This window comes from Bison bison, unplaced genomic scaffold (assembly GCF_000754665.1).
Source record: "Bison bison bison isolate TAMUID 2011002044 unplaced genomic scaffold, Bison_UMD1.0 scf7180017864119, whole genome shotgun sequence".
Lineage (NCBI taxonomy): Eukaryota > Metazoa > Chordata > Mammalia > Artiodactyla > Bovidae > Bison > Bison bison.
In genome coordinates this window covers 79,613-100,312 of record NW_011494691.1, presented here as the reverse complement: position 1 = coordinate 100,312, position 20,700 = coordinate 79,613, and the positions used below count along the sequence as shown (strand labels likewise).

Sequence of the window (20,700 nt, the reverse complement as noted above, 5' to 3'; positions counted from 1 at the left end):
TACGGTAATGAAAAGCCTGCACACCACATCTAAGGAGTAGCCCTGACTCACGGCCATGAAGACCCAGAGCATCCACAGATAAATAAATAAAAGATTAATTAGACTATACAAAAATAAAATATTTAGAAAACCTCAGCTCTTAGTTTCATTGATCTTTTCTATTGTCTTTTAGTCTCTCCTTCATTTCTGCTTTGATCTTTGTTATTTTCTTCTTTCTATAAATTTGGGCTAGTTTGTTCTTCTTTTGTAGTTCCTTGAGGTCTGAGGTTAGGTTGTTTGAGACCTTTCTTATTTCTTAATAAGGCATCTATCACTATTGAGGAGTTCTTCTTTTATTTTAATATTTATTTATTTTGGCTGCACCACATTTTATTTTATTTTTTTTAGTTCTACCAGTTTGTTGCTACCAACCCGTCACCCTCCACCCTCATGCACACATGCTGTCATGTAACCCCATGAACTGCAGCCCGCCAGGCTCCTCTGTCCAGGCAAGAATACTGGAGTGGGTTGCCATTTCCTTCTCCATGCACCAGTTCTTAGTTGTGGCATTCTGTTGGGATCTACACGATCCTATGTTGATCACATGTTGCTACATGAGTGATCTTTTAGTTGAGGCACACAAGATCTTTAGTTGCAACATGTGGAATCTAGTTCCCCAAACAGGGATCGAAAGTGGGCACCCTGCATTGGGAATATGGAATCTAAGCCACTGGGCCACCAGGGAAGCCCCAGGCATTTATCACTGTGAACTTCTCTCTTAGAACTGCTTTTGCTGCATCACATAGAGTTGATATGTTTCATTTCCATTTTCAGTTGTCTCAAAGTATTTTTTTATTTCCCTTTTGATGTCTTCTTTGACCTATTTGTTGTTCAGTAGCATGTAGTTTAATATCCATATATCTGTTGATTTTCTAGTTTTATTCTTGTAATTGACTTCTGGTTTCATATCATAGTGGTCAGAAAAGATGCTTGGTATGATTTTGGTCTTCAATTTATTGATTTTTTTTTGTGTGTGTGGCTTAACTTATAATCCATGCTGGAGAATGTTTTAGGAACACTTGAGAAGAATGTGTATTCTGTTACTTTTGAGTAGAATGTTTTATATATGTCTTTTAACTTCATTTGATCCAATGTGTCATTTAAGGTCCATGTTTCTGTATTTATTTTCTGTCTGGAGGATCTATTCATGGATTAAAGTGGAATATTAAAATCCCTTACTATTATATTGCTGTCTACTTCTTTATGTGTGTTGTTTGCTTTATACACTTAGGTGTTTCTATGTTGGGTGCATTAGTTCTTAAAAATATTATATTCTCTTGTTGGGTTGACCCTTTTATCATTGTATATTGAGTTTCCTTGTCTCTGACTTAAAGTCTATTTTGTCTACTATAAGTATAGCCACTCCAGCTTTCATTTGGTTCCATTTCAGCTTTGTTCATCTTGTGCTCTCTTACTTTATTGATTTGATGGTTTTCCATAGTGGTATGCTTTGATTTTCTTTGTGTATCTATGGTGGTTACCATGAGCTTACATAAAACAACTTATATTTTTATTTATACAGTCTGTTTTAAGTTGATAACAATTTTGGTCTCATTCTAAGACTACATTTTTACTCCCCTCACCATGTTTTGTATTTTTGATGTCACAGTTTACATCTTTTAATCTTATGTATCTATTAACAAATTATTGTAGTTATAATTATTTTTACTACTTTTGTCTTAACCTTCATAGTACCTTTATAAAGTGATTAACTCACCAACTTTACATTATTCTGAATTTTACTATGATTTATCTCTATATATTTATCTGTAACAGTGAGATTTATACTTCCATGTTTCTTGTTACTAATTAATGTCCCCCTCCCCCAGCTTAAAGAAGTTCCTTTAATATTTCTTGTAAGTCTGGTCTAGTGTTGATGAATTTCTTTATCTTTTCCTTGTCTGGAAAGCTCTCTATCTGTCCTTCAATTCTGAAGGACAACTTTGCCAGTACAGTATTTTTTTCTTTCAGCACTTTAAATATATCATGCCAGTCTCTCTTCTGGCCTGGGAAGTTTCCACTGAAATATCGGCTAATGATCTTTGTGGGGGTTCCTTTGTACATAGCAAGTTGTTTTATCTCTTGCTGTTTTTAAGACTCTTTTGTTGTCTTTAACTTTTGATACCCTAATTATAATGTCTCTTTGAGTTCATCTTATATGGAATATCTTTTTCCTTTTCCAGGGTTAGGAAAATTTTCAGCAACTCTCTGTCTATCCTTCTGGGAATCATATAATGTGAATGTTGGTCTACTTTATATTGTTCTGTAAGTCCTTTGAACTATCTTTACTCTTCATCTTTTTTCTTTTTGCTGCTCTAATTCAATGGATTTCACTGAACTGTCTTCAAGTTCATTGATCTTTTTCTTGTTTGTTTCATCTAGTCTGATGTTGAAACCCTCTATTGTATTTTTCAAAAGTTTAGTTATTGCATTCTTCAGCTCTATGACTTCAGTTTAATATTTACATTTTTTTTTTTCTGTTGAAATTCTCACTTTGCTCATTCACAATTCTCATGAGCTTGGGGAACATCTTTATGACTGTTATTTTGAACTCTTTAGAAGCAAAATCACTCATCTGTTTCATTATGGTCGTCTTATGAAATTTTAGTTTATTCTTTTGTTTGGAACATATTCCTTTGTTTCTTTTTTTCTTGCCTCTCTTTATTGGTTTCTGTACATTAGATAAAGCAACCATTTTTTCTAGTGTTGAAGAGGTGTGCTTGTGTTGGAGATGAAACTTATTCAACCCTGCTGTAGCTCGTGGTTGTCCTTCAAACTTCTGTGATTGTTCAAGTAGACTAATTTGTTCATAGTGGCTCCCAGTACTTGAGGGTGTGCCAAGACCTCTCAGTGTTCCAAAGAGGATGATCTCAGTCAGCACCCAAGATTCAGGCTGACTGGAAGTCAGACTCTTGGGAAGCAGCTTTTTAAGTATGCAAATATACCTTCTCCAGGGGAATACTGGAAAAAGAGCAGTTCTGTCTGCTTCTCTGCATTGATTGAGCCCTGGGGTGATAGCCTTTTCAAAACTGTTTGCTACCATCCCACTGAACCTGTGAACACAAGTCCTGCTGACGCCCAGAACTAGGCTATCACAGTATGTGTCCTCTAGGTGGTAGCCACAAAAGTCAGGGCATCAGACGTGTACACAGCTCTTTCAGAGGTACCAGTAACCTAGGGTAGGGCAGAAGGGAGAGTGTGAAGATGGTGTTCACCCCCTGAAGTCTCTGGAGAAGATTGTAGTCAAACCTTTGGTGTGTGTTTAATTAGAAGCCTGCCCCTCAGGCCAAAGCTATGAAGACATGCTAATAGAATTATTTCACAGAAAGACTGGGCGTGTTTCAGTCCTCATTACGTGCCCTGGGGATGATGGCTGGTTAAAAAAAAAACTTCTCCATTTGTTATAGTGTGGGACTTGTGAGTGTTAGCCCTGTTGACCACCAGAACCAGGTGACCAAGGGGTGTCCCCTGGGAGCAGCCACAAAAACGTGGGTGCCAGGCATGAGCACAAATTCCTTCCTAGGAGATACTAGGAGAGAGGCAGAGGGAGAGGTTGAAGATGGCTCCAACCAGCCTCTGTAGACTTTAGATAAGTATTTCATGAGGCCTCTCAATGTGTGTTTAATTGGAAGCCTGCCCCCAGGCGGTAGCAATGAAAATAAGTACCAATCCTCTTTTACAGAAAGAATGGGTTTTTCAGTCTATTGCCTCCCTGCTGTGCCCTGGGAGTGATGGCTGTTTAAGAACTCTTGTTCATTTGTCCTACGGGACCTGCAGGACTAAGCCCCACTAGCTACTAGAACCAGGTGATGAAGAGATGTTCTGTGTGGGGGTGGATCCTCCCAAAATCAGGGCACCAGGCAAATGTATAGGCTCCTTTCTGGGAGGTACCAGAGATCTGGAGCAAGGCAGAGAGTGTACAAAAGGCAGGTGTGGTGGCCTCGGTCTTTTGGAGAGTGTTTCAGTTGTCACCTCTTTGTGTTAGGGGAAACACACTGTTTGAAACTGCCCACCCTGGCCAGGCACCATAGTAACCCTTTGCATGAGTTATTTTATGACAGGAGGTCTTGGTAAGGAACACAGAAGTAACAAGCCACCTCCAACTGGAAGAATTTGGGAAAGGTCAAAGGAGATGCCACGTATCCTATCACTTTCCAGACTCCTTCTCAATGCCCTCCATCTTGGCTGAGCGATGCGCGTGCCACTAGGAATACCCTGAGTCAGAATGGCCAGAAACAACCCAGAAACTAATCCTATCACTATAAAACCCAAGATTGCAAGCCACATGGCAGAGCAGTTCTCCCAGGTCCCCTTACCTTATCGTTCTCCACTCAGGAGGCCCTTCACAATAAAGTCTCTTGTTTTGTCAGCGTGTATGTCTCCTCTGACAGTTCATTTCTGAATGTTACACAAGAGCCCCTTTTCGGGCCGCCCCTCCTTGCAACATCTGTGTCGAATGCCTGCCCCTCAGGCCAAAGCTTTTGCTTGTTTTATTGAGGTACAGTTGATACACAAGTGTACAACAGTGGTTCACAATTTTTTTTTTTTTTTACTGTTTCATGCAACTCAGGTTTATTCTACTGTGATATATGAAGACAGAAAAAATGAATAAGCACATAGTAAAAAAAAAAAAAAAGTGACTGTTAAATCACATAAAGAATAATAGCTTTCACAAAAGCCTTAAGAAATTAGGAGGTTCAGAATTAACCCTGACCAGACAGAGACGAAGTTGCTTCTACTGTTTTCTTCGACAGTTCAAGTTGTCACGCAAGTGTTTGTTCCTCGGTTCTTTGTCTCATCACAACAAAGATTTGGAGCAATGGACATTAAAGCCCTCGGTGCATCACAGCTCTTGGGTCTTGGACAAACCGTGTTACAGCTCTTAGGCAAATCAGTGTTACAGCTCCATTTTATTTATAAGATAGCAGGAGAATCCAAGACTCGAAGAGAAGAGAGTGGAGGAGTGCGTGGGGAGGGAGGAAGAGAGAGAGAGAGAGAGAGAGAGAGAGAGAGAGAGAGAGAGAGAGCGAGCGCGCGCGCGCATGCGGGAGAGAGAGTCCACGAGAGAGCGCTTTGGCTCCTCCTTTTATATGTTTTTTTCCTCCACCTGGGCCTGCCCTATGCAAATTGGGCTTAGCCAAGAGTGCTGTTTGTTCTGCGTGAAGTCTTCACTCCGGTCCTTGGACCTCCCTTTGACCTTCCTTGTCTTTTAGCCACCACCATTTTGGACTCCTTTTCCCTATTCTACCTACCTAACAAAGTCTTGCAGCAAAGGTGATAAACCTCAGTTTCCAAGCTGGAGGGCTGCAAGAATGATGCATTTTCTTGGCCCAGCACAGTGTTTGTTTTTTTTAATTGGAGGATAACTGCCTTACAGTGTTGTGTTTCTGCTATACAACAAAGTGAATCAGCTCTAAGTACACATGTATCCCCTCTCTCGATGCTTTTTGTTTCTTAATGCCACAATCTATTTCTGGACTCCCTATTCCACTGGTCTACATGTCTGTTCTTATACCAATATGGTCCGTGCTGCTGCTGCTGTTGCGTCGCTTCAGTCGTGTCTGACTCTGTGCGACCCCATAGACGGCAGCCCACCAGGCTCCCCCGTCCCTGGGATTCTCCAGGCAAGAATACTGGAGTGGGTTGCCATTTCCTTCTCCAATGCATGAAAGTAAAAAGTGAAAGTGAAGTCGCTCAATCGTGTCCAATTCTTAGCGACCCCATGCACCGCAGCCCACCAGGCTCCTCCATCCATGGGATTTTTCAGGCAAGAGTACTGGAGTGGTGCCGGGAGCCGGCATATTGCATATTGAGTGCACGTTGCATATTGCATATTGAGTGCAACACTTTCACAGCATAATCTTTCAGGATCTGGAATAGCTCAACTGAAGTCTTATCACTGCCAGGAGCCAGGGTGAGGAACTCCGCCCATGGCAAAGGTCATGAGGAAGGAGGCTCGGCATACGCAAAGGTGGGACTGAGCCTCAGGAGTCCCCCTGGAAATTCTCGAACATCTGCCCCCAAAACCAGAGTCTGCCTACTTTCTGCTTTGTGCTTTCAGCTACACCTCTAACTTTATGGGGGGCTGTCCCCTCCTACCTCTCTGAAAAAAGAGTTAGCTTACAGCTCCAGTTAATAATTCCTGGATGTTACAGTGTTTCAACCTACAAACTCCTTTGAAAATCCTCTAGCCTGCCTGAATAGGTTTTTCCGGCCACATGTGATTGCTCAGAGCCTCCCAACTGTGAGAGGCAGGAGATGTTCTAAACTGTCTGAATACAGATTCCTTTGAGCAGTTAAAAGATTGATTAGAAATTGTATTGGTGAAGGGTTTTTCACTTGTTGGGCCAATGTTTGCTGCTAAGTTTCCATATCCCTTACCTGCTGTGTCTCTGGCAGTGTATTGATTAATATAATTGGTATAAGTAGTAGTTTTAATGTTTGTAACCTGGGACCTTGAGTTAATTCTTTTTCTTGTTATAGCCCACCACACCTTTGCTCTGTAGGAATGCAACTTTATCTAATGCTTTTGGAGGGTGGCGCTTGACTAATCACCTTTAGAGAAAAGTAAGTTTTCTGAAGAAAGGGTCTTAAAATGTTAACAGGCCTCCGGGCCAAAAGATGATGCAAATCACCTAAACTTTTGCATATGATAAGTTTGCAGGAAGAAAGCCTGGCTTAAGGCATGACTCTACCTCTTCCCCCATTATCCTCTATGCATAACTTAAGGTATAAAAACTACTTTGGAAAATAAAGTGCGGGCCTTGTTCACGGAAACTTGGTCTCCCCATGTTGTTCTTTCTCTCACCTTCTGGCTGAATTATTCAGCCTCTTTTCTCCACTGAGTTTCCTCACTCAGCTATCCTTATCCTATTACTCTTTATATCCTTAATTAACATTTAATTAAGCAGTTGTTTCCTGATCCTCGCCGACGCCGTCCCCGCTTCGAATTCCCTGGATCCACCGGGGCTGGACCCCGGCACAGTGGGGTACCATTGCCTTCTCCCACAATTTTTAAGTTATATTCCACTTATAATACAAACCTCAAAGCTTTACAATAAGCAGTTGGGCCTCTTTTACAGAAAGACTGGCCCTTTTCGGTCTGCCTCTGCACTGCATTCCCAGATAACTGTAGCCTTGTGGGTCTTGAGGAAACAAGCTCCACTGACTGTCAAAGCTAGATACTTCAGAAGCTTGCCTCTCAGGTGTAGGTCTTAAAATGTGGGATGTCAGATGTGGAGTTCAAGGCCTTTGTTCCCCAGGGAGAAGCTCAGGTGTGCCAGTCTGCTTCTGATTGTGGGTGCCATGCTGGGGGTGGGGTTTATGGTGAGACTGTGTCTCAGCTTGCCCCTACCTGCTTTGATGTGGTTTTCTCATTTGCCTGATATGTAGCAACCACTTTTTGTGGCTCTTTCAGAGGAAATTGTTCTGTATATAGGATGCAGTGTGTCCATGGGACATAGGATCCACGAACATCATCATTTTGAACTGGGTCTCTCCTTGACAGTCGCTCAGTTGTGTCTGACTCTTTGTGACCCCATGGACTGTTCAGTTCAGTGGCTGTCGTGTCTGACTCTCTGCAACCCCATGCACTGCAGCACGCCAGGCCTCCCTGTCCATCACCATCTCCTGGAGTTCACTCAAATTCACATCCATCGAGTTGGTATTGCCATCCAGCCATCTCATCCTCTGTCATCCCCCTTTCCTCCCGCCCCCAATCCCTCCCAGCATCAGAGTCTTTTCCAATGAGTCAACTCTTCACATGAGGTGACCAAAGTACTGGAGTTTCAGCTTTAACATCATTCCTTCCAAAGAACACTGTAGTCCATGGAATTCTCCAGGTCATAATACTGGAGTGGGTACTCTTTCCCTTCTCCAGGGAATCTCCCCAACCCAGGGATTGAACCCAGGTGCCCCACATTACAGGTGGATTCTTTACCAGCTGAGCCGTAAAGGAAGCCCAGATCTCTCCTTACTCAATGTTGATTGATTTTATTAAGATCTGGAAGCTTGATCAAATCCAAGTCATGGGGCTGAGGGAAAGATTACAGATGTTTTCTATTTCCTGCTACATCACATCAGGAGGCATGTCTGACTCTTTTTGTGACCAGTGAGTTCAGGTATTATCAGCTTGACCCATCATTATAAAAGTCCCTCTTTGCTTAGATCTGCTTAGATCTATGATTTCATTACAAACTATAAAATGGCTTGCCTTCTATCATTTCTTCTGCACTTTCTGCCTGGAATTATTCTATAGGGCCTTTTCTCAACTGTCAGGTTATCCTGAAATGCAGTCATACTCGTAGGATAACTGCCTGATTCTCTTTCCTTTATCAGTTTCTATTGCTTTAGAAATATTGCTATTATATTAAAAGCAAAATAGTCTATTGCTTTTCCTTTATGCCTTGAAAAACATATCTGTATCCTGGCTTTTCTTCCCATAAATACCTCACAAATTTAAAACACTCAATACTTTCAATTACAGAATCCCAAATGCTAAATAAGCATGAAATGCCAAAAGGATACTACTTTTTGAGTGGGAGAAAAACAAAGAGCTGTGTGCCTTGCTTGTTGACAGACTTTTTCCCAAGAAACATGAATTGATTTAAAAATATTTATTTTTTATCTGCTTATTCCATCCATTGTTTGAGGTGCTGGGGACATGCCAGTAAAACAGGTCAATAAATACAGATTTAAAAGTATTTTTGAGGCTAGAGTGGGGGTCACACTATGGCCAACTGCCTATTTCCATATGGCCTTGAGTTCAGGATAGTTTTTATATTTTAGAGGGTTGGAGGAAAAATGCCACAAAGACCAGCCCACATTGCTTAAAAGTTCATTTTCCACCTTCTACAGAGAAAGCTTGCCAACCTCTACTATAAAGCAACACTTACGGAAGTACCTCCGAGTTAAAGGTTCATCTGTTAAGTTGCTGCAGGAGAGGGAAACATCAGGTTCTGGGACGGAGTGCTAAGAAGGGATCTTTTGCTTCATGCAGCAAAGACTTCACAAATGAGCCCCCCCAAAAAAGTGAAAGCGAGTTTGAGGGATGCACACTCCATTGGCAGAACCTCTTCAGAAAGTGAGACTGGACTCATGCCATGGGGTTGTTGCTTTTTATGGGCTGAGTAATTTCATAGGCTAATGGCTGGGAGGAATACTCTTGCTATTTCAGGGAAGGATGGGATGTTTCCAGAAATTGGGCCACTGCCCACTTTTCCCATCTGAGTGATTTTATTACAATGAAAGTATAAGCTAAATGTCAATGACCAGATTATTCTTGAAGTCATCTTGGTTTCAGCCAGTTCCAGCCTTTTCAGCAGGCTAATAAATAGCTGTGGCCTCCTTCACTGTCCAGAGGTTTTGTCCTGTCCCTTCCCCTCCTGTCTCAAAATGAACAGGTATGGACTAGAGCTTAAACAACAAACTTCTCACAGTTCTGGAGGCTAGACGTTTAAGGTCAAGATGCTGCCAGAGGTGGCTTCTGGTAAAGCATCTTCTCCTGACTTGCAGACAGCTGCCTGTGTCCCCATGTGGCCTTTCCTCTGTGCCCATGAACTCCTGGTCTCTCCTTAAAGCCTGCTCATAGGACTTCATTTAACCTTAATTATTTCCTTAAAGGCCAATCTCCAAGTACAGTCACATATCGGGTTGTGTCAATCTGTGAAATTTTCTTTAGTGGGCTGAGGAAGATAAAATTCAACCTGAAATATAAATACTAAATCCGAGGATAACTGAGTGTAGTGTCTGCACTGAGGGCCATACCTCTAACTCCGAGGGAGCATGTATGCTAAGCGGTTTGCTCCTGAAGTCCACAAACTACCTTACATGCTGAGGAGTCATATTTGTTGAATCAGTGAATCGTGATGAGGCCAGAGTAATGCACATGAAGAGTCACAGGGAAATATAAGAAATGCTAATTTAAATGTCATAGATTAAAATACTACAGTAATTCTAAGGAGAAAGTCAGAATAATCAAGGCAAGTTTTTTTCTTCCTTTTTAAATGAGATATCTACCTATGCTTAGAATTATCTGCATGTAAGAAGACTTCGCTGGTATAAGACATTTACAGTGCTAAGAGTCAAAACCTGACTGAAAATGTGTTATGCAGGGTGTAGACAGATTCTGGAGAGTCAAGAGAAGCTGAGATCTGGAGCCTTAAAATTGTACATTAAGGCCTGAACAGAGAAAATAGTTCATAATCATGGCAGAAAAGACAATGCTACATTAGTTCATTTATTCTGAGATATAGTAGAATAATATTTGTTCTGGAAACAGTGTGCTCATCAAGAAAAGAGTACCTATTTCAAAGAATTTTTAAGTAGTTAAATTCAGAGAGAATCATACCTCAAACTGCCAATGAAAGGACAGCTAACACAAAATGGTGCTAATAAAACCAGGTCTATGGGTTTTTTGTTTGGAGGAGGGCAGGAGTACAGTTTATATGACAATGCTACCTGTTTGCTGGTGTAATAATTGGTGTTGTCCTAAGGATTTCTTTGAAAGAAATGATGCTAAACCTGAAACTCCAGTACTCTGGCCACCTCATGCGAAAAGTTGACTCATTGGAAAAGACTCTGATGCTGGGAAGGACTGGGGGCAGGAGGAGAAGGGGACGACAGAGGATGAGATGGCTGGATGGCATCACTGACTCGATGGACGTGAGTCTGAGTGAACTCCGGGAGTTCGTGATGGACAGGAAGGCCTGGCGTGCTGCGATTCATGGGGTTGCAAAGAGTCAGACACGACTGAGCGACTGAACTGAACTGAACTGAATTGAAGGCGTGAATTAGCTCAAAGCTAAAAAGACTGAAGGGCAGTGATAACCCCTACTTCATTTAGAGAAAAATCTGATGAAAACTTCATGGGTTTGGTGTTCAGATTAAGGATTTTAATTCATCAACATTTGAGTTTGCCTTTCAAAGATTATTACTAGGAACTGAACAATTTACATCAAAATTACAGTCCCTTAAACAAAGTGAGGTAGCCTTACATTTAGAGAACTGTGGCCATGCATGTAGTATCTGGTGTTTAGGTTTAGATTAATAGAGGCTAATGCAGTTCTATAGTTCTTCCTTTTTTTAACCCACCAGAGCAAATTTCTACATGTGTATGTGCAAGTCGCTCAGTTATGTCCAACTCTTTTGCGACCCCATTGACTATACATACAGTCCATGGAATTCTCCAGGCCAGAATACTGGAGTGGGTAGCCGTTCCCTTCTCCATGAGATCTTCCCAATCTGGGGATCTAACCCAGGTCTCCTGCATTGCAGGCAGATTCTTTACCAACTGAGCCACCAGGGAAGCCCTAATAATTATACATAAACAACATCAGAAACATAACTAGATTTATTTTTAAGCTGTTTTACAAATCTTTTATTTGCTTCAACGAGAATGGTTACCAGAATTTTTTTTTTTTTTAATTATCTATTTGAACAACTACTTTGAGTCACTACTTTTATTCTTTATTGTCTTTATCTTCCAAGTTTTGGCCCCCAAACTTGGCAAACATCATGGAGATTTGTACAAACATGCATATACATATATACACACGCACTTAAGTTTAAAGCCTCAGTTCCACATTAAACCTTGTGCTCAGGCTCCTGTTAAGAAGAGATAAAATGGTAAGAAGCTAAAAATCAGGGAAAATATGAATGAATCCCAATTGATAACTTTCTTGTTACGAATTAAAGCAGACATTTTAAGGCAAAATCTAACACCTTGCTCAAACTTCCACTAAACTACACACTTGGATACTTACAAGCAAATAAATAAAAACCCACATCACACACATCAATATGGTTTAATGACAAGCTAGCTGAGGAGCTGCATTTTGTTATTTTGGGTAACTTTCTATTAGGATCAGTTAATATTTCAGTGATTAAAATTTCAGGTGTTGAAAACTAACTTCAAGCTTCATCACTATACTGAAGCTGAATTCTCCAGGTTCTTGTCTTTAAATTACAAATCCATCACAGTCATCAAGTTATTAATTTAAAAAACATTTAATGTTTGGTAACTGAGTAAATATAATTACTGTACTCTGGGTCGTTTGATTTTATTTTTTTCTGCAGGAGCTTTCCTCTTTTGTGAGAATCCAGGCCCAGGTTCCTTTTTATTCTGAAGAAATGAAGCAGCTTCTGGTAGACAGTAATTTTCTACTTGAGGAGGGGATTCCTATAAAAGGGGAAAAACCCAACATTGTTAATTTTTTTTTTCAGATTTCAAACTGTTAATAAGGTAATAGATTCCTTTACTCTGCTTTATAATCAAAAAACTTAAACATCAGTCTTCCAAGATAGCTACTTAGCATTTGTCACCCTTAATGAACAGATCCCATGTAACAAAATTTCACCTTTTATTGGAAAAATGAGTTTACAGCTCAGGCAGAGGTGGGCTAGCTCAGATCTTAATGGATTAAATATAGATTAAAAAACAGAATAGAGAAAACATAAAATACAATTAATAGCTATCATTTAAGTGAGATGCAAGTTTCTGAAAACCTTAAAAAATTTTTTCAATAAACATGTGAGATAGGTTTTTTATTCTCCATTTTACAGATAAAAAAGGTTAAATGACACAGTGTTATATAACTAGCAGGTGGCAAAGCCAAATTCATGTACCTCTCCACTTGACTCCAAAATCCTTTGCATTTTTCTTCCACACAGCCATATTGCAACATAAAAGAAAACAGCTATTATAAGTGCAGTTTATTCCTGGCAACATGGTAGACGGGAGAACACAAGGAATCACCACCACACTGGGTAAATGCCTTTCAATCCAACTCCTCCAAAGTTTAACAAGTATAACTTCCAACCAGCATATACGAAAAGCAACTACTCTAAGACACTGTAGAAGAAACAATCAGGCAAATACCAAATGGGGGGAGGGGGGCTGACCTCTGGAAAGAAAGGAATGAAAAGGGCGAATCCTCTTTTTCATTTTTTACAGCTTTTAGTCAGGGGAGATGCCCCTGTCTATGTCATGTTGACTGGCTAAAACAGAAAATTTTGAAGAGCCACAGGACAGAATGGCACCATAGCACTAGAAAATGAGGTGGGAAATTCCAGAAGATCTGAGGGGAGCTCCAACTCTGTATTATAAACACTGACCAAATTCTTACTTGACCCCTAAATCATGTCTGTCAGAGACTCAAGGTAAGGCCCCCAGAACCCAACTGAGATCTGAGCTGCAACTTACTGTGTAATGTCAGCCAAGCAAACTGTCTACTGTCTTTAAGGGCTGAAAGACTTAACAGACTGGAGATGTCAAACACTTCCACTCACCTGTAGGTTTAGTGTAATTCCTATTAAAACCATAGCAAGGTGTTTTTATAGACAAACAAGCTTATTTAAAATTTTACATATAAAGATACAAGCAAAAAAAAAAGTATAAGCACTAGAATAGCAACAGCAATTTTGAAAAAGAGCAATAAAGAGAAAGGAATCATTACTGAGTATTAGGACTAATTGAGTCTTGCAAAAAAAAAACAAACCTTGCAGAGGGAAAGACACATAGACTGATGGAATCTATTCTGACTGACACAAAACCCACATCTAAATTTAAAAAAAGGTACAAATGCAACTAAATGGAGGATTAACCATTTGTTCTTTAACAAATGGTTCTAAAGCAACTGGATATTCTGAGGCAGAAAATCCCCTAACCAACCCCCTGACGATTTTGTCCTAAACCTCACAACCAGGATTCCCTGGTGGCTCAGACGGTGAAGAATCTGCCTGCAGTGCAGGAGCACTGGGTTCAATCCCTGGATCAGGAAGATCTCTGGAGAAGGGAATGGCTACCCACTGCAGTATTCCTACCTGGAGAATCCCATGGACAGAGGAGCCTGGTGGGCTACAGTCCATGGGGTCACAAAGAGTCGGACACAACTTAGAGACTTTCACATGTTTTATGGAAAATGGGTCATAGAAAGTATAAAAACTGTAAAAACTTTTAAACTTCTGTTTTGCAAAAAATCCTGTTAAGAGATAAAGGTAGGAAATCCCTGTTGGTTCAGCGGTTAGGACTCAGTGCTTCCACTGCTCGGGGCCCGGGTTCAGCCCCTGGTCGGGGAACTAAGATCCTGCAAGCTGTGTGGCACAGCCAAAAAAAAAAAAGAGTATAAAAGTCAAGAGATAAACCGAGACGGAGAAAATATGTGCAAACACATATCCAACAAAAGACGAGTATCTGCTACAAAAAACTCTCACAGGTAAAACCAATTCAATTACAAAATAGGCAAAAAGACATGAGGAGACATTTCAATAAAGAGGATTATAAACATGGTAAAAAAGCACACAAAGAGATGTTCACTTTGATTAGCCATTAAGGAAATGCCACAAGCTAAAACCATGAGAGATTATATGCCAACTGAAATGATATTAAATGTAGATGAGGATGCAAAGAAACTGGATCACTCAGACATTGACGGTGGGAATGTAAAATATGCCCACGCTGGAAACATACACTTGGGCACTTATCCCAGTGCAGTGTAATCTTATATTCACATACAAACTATACAAACATTCCTAGCAGCTCCAAGCCAGAAATAACCCAGATGGCCTTCAACGGGTTAAAGATTAACTGTAGTATATCTGTATCACTCAGTAATAAAATGGAATAAAAGTGTATACTAACAACAATTTGGATGAATCTCAAAAGAATTTTACTGAGTGAAAAAAGCCAACTGCCAAAGTTCACACACTATTAGTAATTTCATTTATTTAAGATTTTAAAAAATCATTAAATTATAGAAATGGACAAAAGATTACTAATTGGGACTTGCTTGTGGTCCAGCAGTTAAGAATCTACCTTGTAACACAGGGGACACAGGTTTGATCCCTGGTTGGGGAACTAGGTTCCATATGCTGTAGAGTAACCAAGCCCACGCACTGCAACTACTGAGCCCACACACTGGAGACTGTGTGCCACGATCAGGATGTTCATGTGCTACAACAAAGGATCTTGCGTGAAGCAATGAAGATCTCATGTGCTGCAACTAAGACCTCACACAGCGAAATAATTCTTTTTTTAGTGTCCTCTTAAAAAAAAAGATTAGTGGTTGCCAGGCATAAGAGATAGCTTGGAAGCGAGGGAAAAATGACACACTGCATAAAGAACAATTCAAATTACCATTAACTTCTTATCAGAAATAAAAGTGGCCAGGAGAGAATGAAGTCTTTAAAGTACTAGAAGAAGAAAACAACTCAACCCCCAATTCTATATCCTATCAAAAATCTTCAAGAATAAAGGTAAAACAGACATTTTCAAAAAAGAAAACTAGAATTGGTCCCCATCATATTTGTATTACAAACTAAAGAAAGTTCTTCAGGCTGAAGGAAAATGAACCACACAAAAACTTAGCTCTTTAGAAAGAAATAACATTTAAGATGATATATATTAGGGTAAATATAAAAGGCTTCCCTTCTGATTCCCTTAAAATAAATAAGACTGTTTAAGGCAAAACTTAAAGTATTACACAAAACTGTGGAGTTATAACAGATAGATGGGTCACACATTAAACATTTTAGTAGTTGCAAATCTTTGCTGCAACTACTCAACTATGTATGCAGTTGTAGTGCAAAAGCAGCCAAATAGAATATGTCAATGAATGAACACAGCTGGGTTTCAACTTTATAAGTTTTATTTATAAAATAGGCAATAGACTGGACTGTGGGCTATAGTTTACTGACTCCTGGTTTGAAGAACAAGGGAAGCAATTTAATCTATATGGTTCCAAGATTACTAAATTTTATGCAAAGTGGTACAATAGTAACTCTAGAAAGATTATGAAAAATTAAATGCATTGTAATCAGTAGAGCAAAACACTTCCACGTGTCCAAAAAAAGCAGAGAAGTTGTTGCTTTAAAAAGAATGGACGCTGGACTTGCCTGGTGGTCCAGTGGTTGAGTCCACCTGCCAATGCAGGGGACACAGGTTTAATCCCTGGTCCAGAAGATCCCACATGCCATGGAGCAACTAAGCCCATGTGCTGCAACTATGGAGTCCATGTGCCCAGAGCCCCTGCTCCTCAGCAAGAGAAGCCACAGCCATGAGAAACCCATACATCACAAATAGAGAGTAGACCCCACTCACTGCAACTACAGAAAGCTCACACAGCAATGAAGAGCCAGTGCAGACAAGAAAAGGACAATGAATAAAATGGAGTTCTAAAAAAATACCAAAAAAGACAAGAACTGAGGAACAAAGAACTGAGAGACAAACCAAAAGACAGATGGCAAAAAAGAAAATCCAGTATTGGTAATTACACTGTGGACTAAACTAGAGAATAAAAACCAAGTCCCAACTATATCCTGTTTATAAGAAAGCTATTCCCCTCTGCTCAATTTTTTAAAATATTTAATTGGAGGATAATTGCTTTACAATATTGTATTGGTTTCTGCCATACACCAACATGTATCAGCCATAGGTATACAGATGTCCCCTGCCTTTAAACCTCCCTCCCACCCCATCCCACCCCGCTAGGTTGTCACACACAGAGCCGCAGTTTGAGTTCCCTGAGTCATGCAGCAAATTCCCATTGGCTATCTATTTTACTTATGGCTGTGTGTATGTTTCCATGCTACTCTCTCCATGCGTCCCACCTTCTCCTTCCCACCCCTTCTCTGTGTTCACAAGTCTGTTCTCTGTGTCTCCATTGCTGCCCTGCAAACAGGTTCATCAGTACCATATTTCTAGGTTCCATATATATGTGTTAATATATAATATTTTTCTCTGACTTCACTCTAATAGGCTCTAGGTTCATCCACCTTAGCAACTGGATCAAATGTGCTCCTTTTCATGGTTAAGTAATATTCCATTATATACACACATAGGTATATACATACATATATATATACACACATAAATAGTGCTGCAACGAATACTGGGGGTACATGTGTCTTTTTCAACTATGGTTTTGTCAAGGTATATACCCAGTAGTGGGATTGTTGGGTCATATGGTAGTTTTATTCCTAGTTTTTAAAGGAATTTCCACACTATCCTCCATAGTGGCTGTATCAATTTACATTCCCAACAATAGTACAAGAGGGTTCCCTTTCAAGAAATTCATTTAACAACAAAGATAATTTAAACTTTAAAAAAAGAAAAATTAAGAAGAAATAATCCCATTTATAATTGCAACAAAAAGAATAAAACACTGGGCAATAAATTCAACTTACATTTGTAAACAGTAAGACTGATGAAATGAAGACAATCTGTGCCCATGGATTAGAAAAATTAATGTTGTTAAAATGTCCTTGCTACCCAAAGCAATCTACAGATTCAATGCAATCCCTATCAAAATTCCATGGCATTTTCCAGAGAAATAGAACAAACAATCCTAAAATTTGTATGGAAACACAAAAGACCTCAGATAAAGCTATCTAGAGAAAGAACAACAAAGCTGGAGCATCATGTGCCCTGATTTCAAACTATATTACAAAGCTACAGTTATCAAAATAGTACATCATGTGAAATGTAGGGCTGGATGAAGCACAAGTTGGAATCAAGATTGCAGGGAGAAACATCAATAACCTCAGGTATGCAGATGACACCACCCTTATGGCAGAAAGCAAAGAGGAACTTAAGAGCTTCTTGATGAAAGTGAAAGAGAATGAAAAACTGGCTTAAAACTCAAAATTTAGAAAACTAAGATCACGATATCTGGTCTCATCACTTTATGGCAAATAGATGGGTAATGGAAACAGTGACAGACTTTATTTTGGGGGGCTCCAAAATCACTGCAGATGGTGATTGCAGCCATGAAATTAAAAGACACTTGCTTCTTGGAAGAAAAGCTATGACAAACCTACACAGCATATTAAAAAGTAGAGACATTACTTTGCCAACAAAAGTCTGTCTAGTCAAAGCTATGGTTTTTCTAGTAGTCATACATGGATGTGAGAGCTGGACCATAAAGAAAGCTGAGCATCAAAGAATTGATGCTTTTGAACTGTGGTGTTGGAGAAGACTCTTGAGAGTCCCTTGGACTGCAAGGAGATCCAATCAGTTAATCCTAAAGGAAATCAATCCTGAATATCCATTGGAAGGACCAAAGTATTGGTAGCTCCAATACTTTGGCCATCTGATGTGAAGAGCTGACTCACTGAAAAAGACACTGATGCTGGGAAAGACTGAAGGTAGGAGGAGAAGAGGATGACAGAGGACAAGATGGTTGGATGGCACCACTGACTCAATGGACATGGGTTTCAGCAAGCTCTGGGAGATGGTGAAGGACAGGGAAGCCTGGTGTGCTGTAGTACATGGGGTCGCAAAGACTTGGACACAACTGAGCGACTGAACAACACTCTATGGGCCTAAAAACAGATCAGTGGAATAGACTAGAGACCCAGAAATAATCATATGCATACATGGTCAAGTAATTTACAACAAAGATGCCAAGAATATACAACAGGGAAAAGACAGTCTTTTCAATAAACAGTGTTGGGAAAACTAAATCACCACATGCAAAAGAATGAAACTCAATATCTTACATCACACAAAAAACTAAACTCAAAATGGATTAAAAACTTGAACTAAGACCTGAAACCATAAAACTCCTAGGAAAAAAACAGGTGGCAAGCTTCTAGACAGTGGTTTTGGTTTTTTTACTTGACACAAAAAGCAAAGACAACAAAAGTAAAAATAAACAAGTGAGATTATCAAACAAGAAGCTTCTGCACAATGAAGGAAACCATCAACAAAATGAAAAGGCAACTTGTCAAATGGGAGAAAAATGTGCAAATTATGTATCTGATAAGGAGTTAATATCCAAAGTATACAAAACACTCATAAAACTCAACAGTGGGGGGGAAAAAATCCATTAAAAAATAGGCAGAGGATCTGACAGACATTTTCCCAAAGACATACATAAAGAAGGCCAACAGGTACGTGAAAAAGTGCTCAACATGACTAATCAACAGAGAAATGCAAATCAAAACCACAATGAGATAACATCTCACACTTGAGAGAATAACTTTTACATAGAAAAGACAAGAAACAACACATGTTGGCAAGAGTGCAGAGAAAAGGGAACCTCTGTGCACCACTGGTAGGAACGTAAATGCTACCGCCACTATGGAAAACAGTATGGAGGTTCCACAAAAAATCAGACAGAACTACTATATGGCCCAAAAATTCCACTTCTGGGTATTTATCCAAAGGAAATAAAAACACTAACTTGAAAATATCTTTACACTGCTTTGTTCACTGAAGCATTATTTACAGTAGCCAAGATATGAGTATCCAGAAATGAATGAATAGATAAAGAAAACTGGTATAAACACATACACACACACACACACACACACAGACTAATGGAATACTGGCAGCCATTAAAGAGGAAGCCCTGCCAACTGTGGAAACATGGATGGACCTTGAGGGCACTATGCTAAGCAAAAAGAGTCAAACAGAGACATACAAATACTATATGGTTTTTTTAATAAATGGAATCTAAAAAACAAAACCCTCAGAACTCAGCAGATAGAACAGATTGATGGTTGCTTGAAAGAGGCAGGGGGTTGAGGGGTGGGTGAGCAAAAAGGATGAGGGTGGTCAGGAGATACAAATTTGATATATATAAGTCATGGGGATATAATTCATGGCATGGTGGTTATAATTAATAGTACTGTATGGTATATTTCGGAGAAGGCAATGGCACCCCACTCCAGTACTCTTGCCTGGAAAATCCCATGGACAGAGAAGTCTGGTGGGCTGCAGTCCATGGGGTCGCTAAGAGTCAGACACGACTGAGCGACTTCACTTTCACTTTTCACTTTCATGCATTGGGGAAGGAAATGGCAACCCACTCCAGTGTTCTTGCCTGGAGAATCCAAGGGATGGGGGAGCCTGGTAGGCTGGCATCCATGGGGTCACACAGAGTCGGACACGACTGAAGTGTCTGACTTCAGTCAGCAGCATGGTATATTTGAAACTCGTTGAGAGTCGATCTTGGAGGTTCTCAACACACAATATAAAAAAAATTTGTAACTGCATGTGGTTGTACGTGGACTTACTGTGGGGATCACTTTGCAATATATACATAAAATGAATCATTGTTATGAATCTAGGAGAGGAGGTCCAATAATTAGTCCACCCAAACCATCTCACTCAGCTCAAAATGGACAAGATGCAAATGTGCTCAATACTTTTGAACAGCGTTTTACCCCCTTGTCTTAATCATGTATAGAAAACCAAGAATTACTAGATATCTGATAAATTCCTCTAACATGGAAGATGAAAACCCAGCTGTGAAAACACAGCCTAGTGGAAACAGAAACTATTCAGACATAAGAAAACGTGAAAAAAAAAAAAAGAAGAAGAACTTCCTATTAGATTATAGTTACATATAAAGGATTATAAATCAGATGGCTTCAGACTACTCAATAGCAATACTAGAAGCAAGGAGACAAAAGTTACTAGAAGAGACAAAGGGCAGTGAATGGAGCTCCTGGGATGATGGCACTGTACAGAAGCAAATACAGGCTGACCATCCAAACTGAAGCAACGCAACTGAAGACATGTTGAAGTCTGTTATCACGAAGTTCCCTGCAGCCACAGCACCTAGTTTCTAACCCGACGTCAGAACACTGGGGTAAGCCTATCTCAGGGTCCTACCTCTGCTTGGTTTCTCTTGGCCATGAACTTGACATGAAGCTGCT

The 20,700-nt window shown here is 39.9% G+C and overlaps 1 protein-coding gene across 5 annotated transcripts in view; it reads right to left on the bottom strand.

Moving 5' to 3' along the window:
* Nucleotides 1-11,368: 11,368 nt before the first annotated feature.
* TOPBP1 (topoisomerase (DNA) II binding protein 1) overlaps nt 11,369-20,700 on the bottom strand; it is a 72,090-nt gene continuing 62,758 nt past the window's right edge. For all 5 annotated transcript variants that reach the window (XM_010839564.1, XM_010839562.1, XM_010839561.1 and 2 more), the window contains one exon: nt 11,369-12,217. In XM_010839564.1, coding sequence (XP_010837866.1) covers nt 12,074-12,217 — 144 coding nt within the window. In that variant the 3' untranslated portion in view covers nt 11,369-12,073. The remainder of the gene's footprint in view (nt 12,218-20,700) is intronic.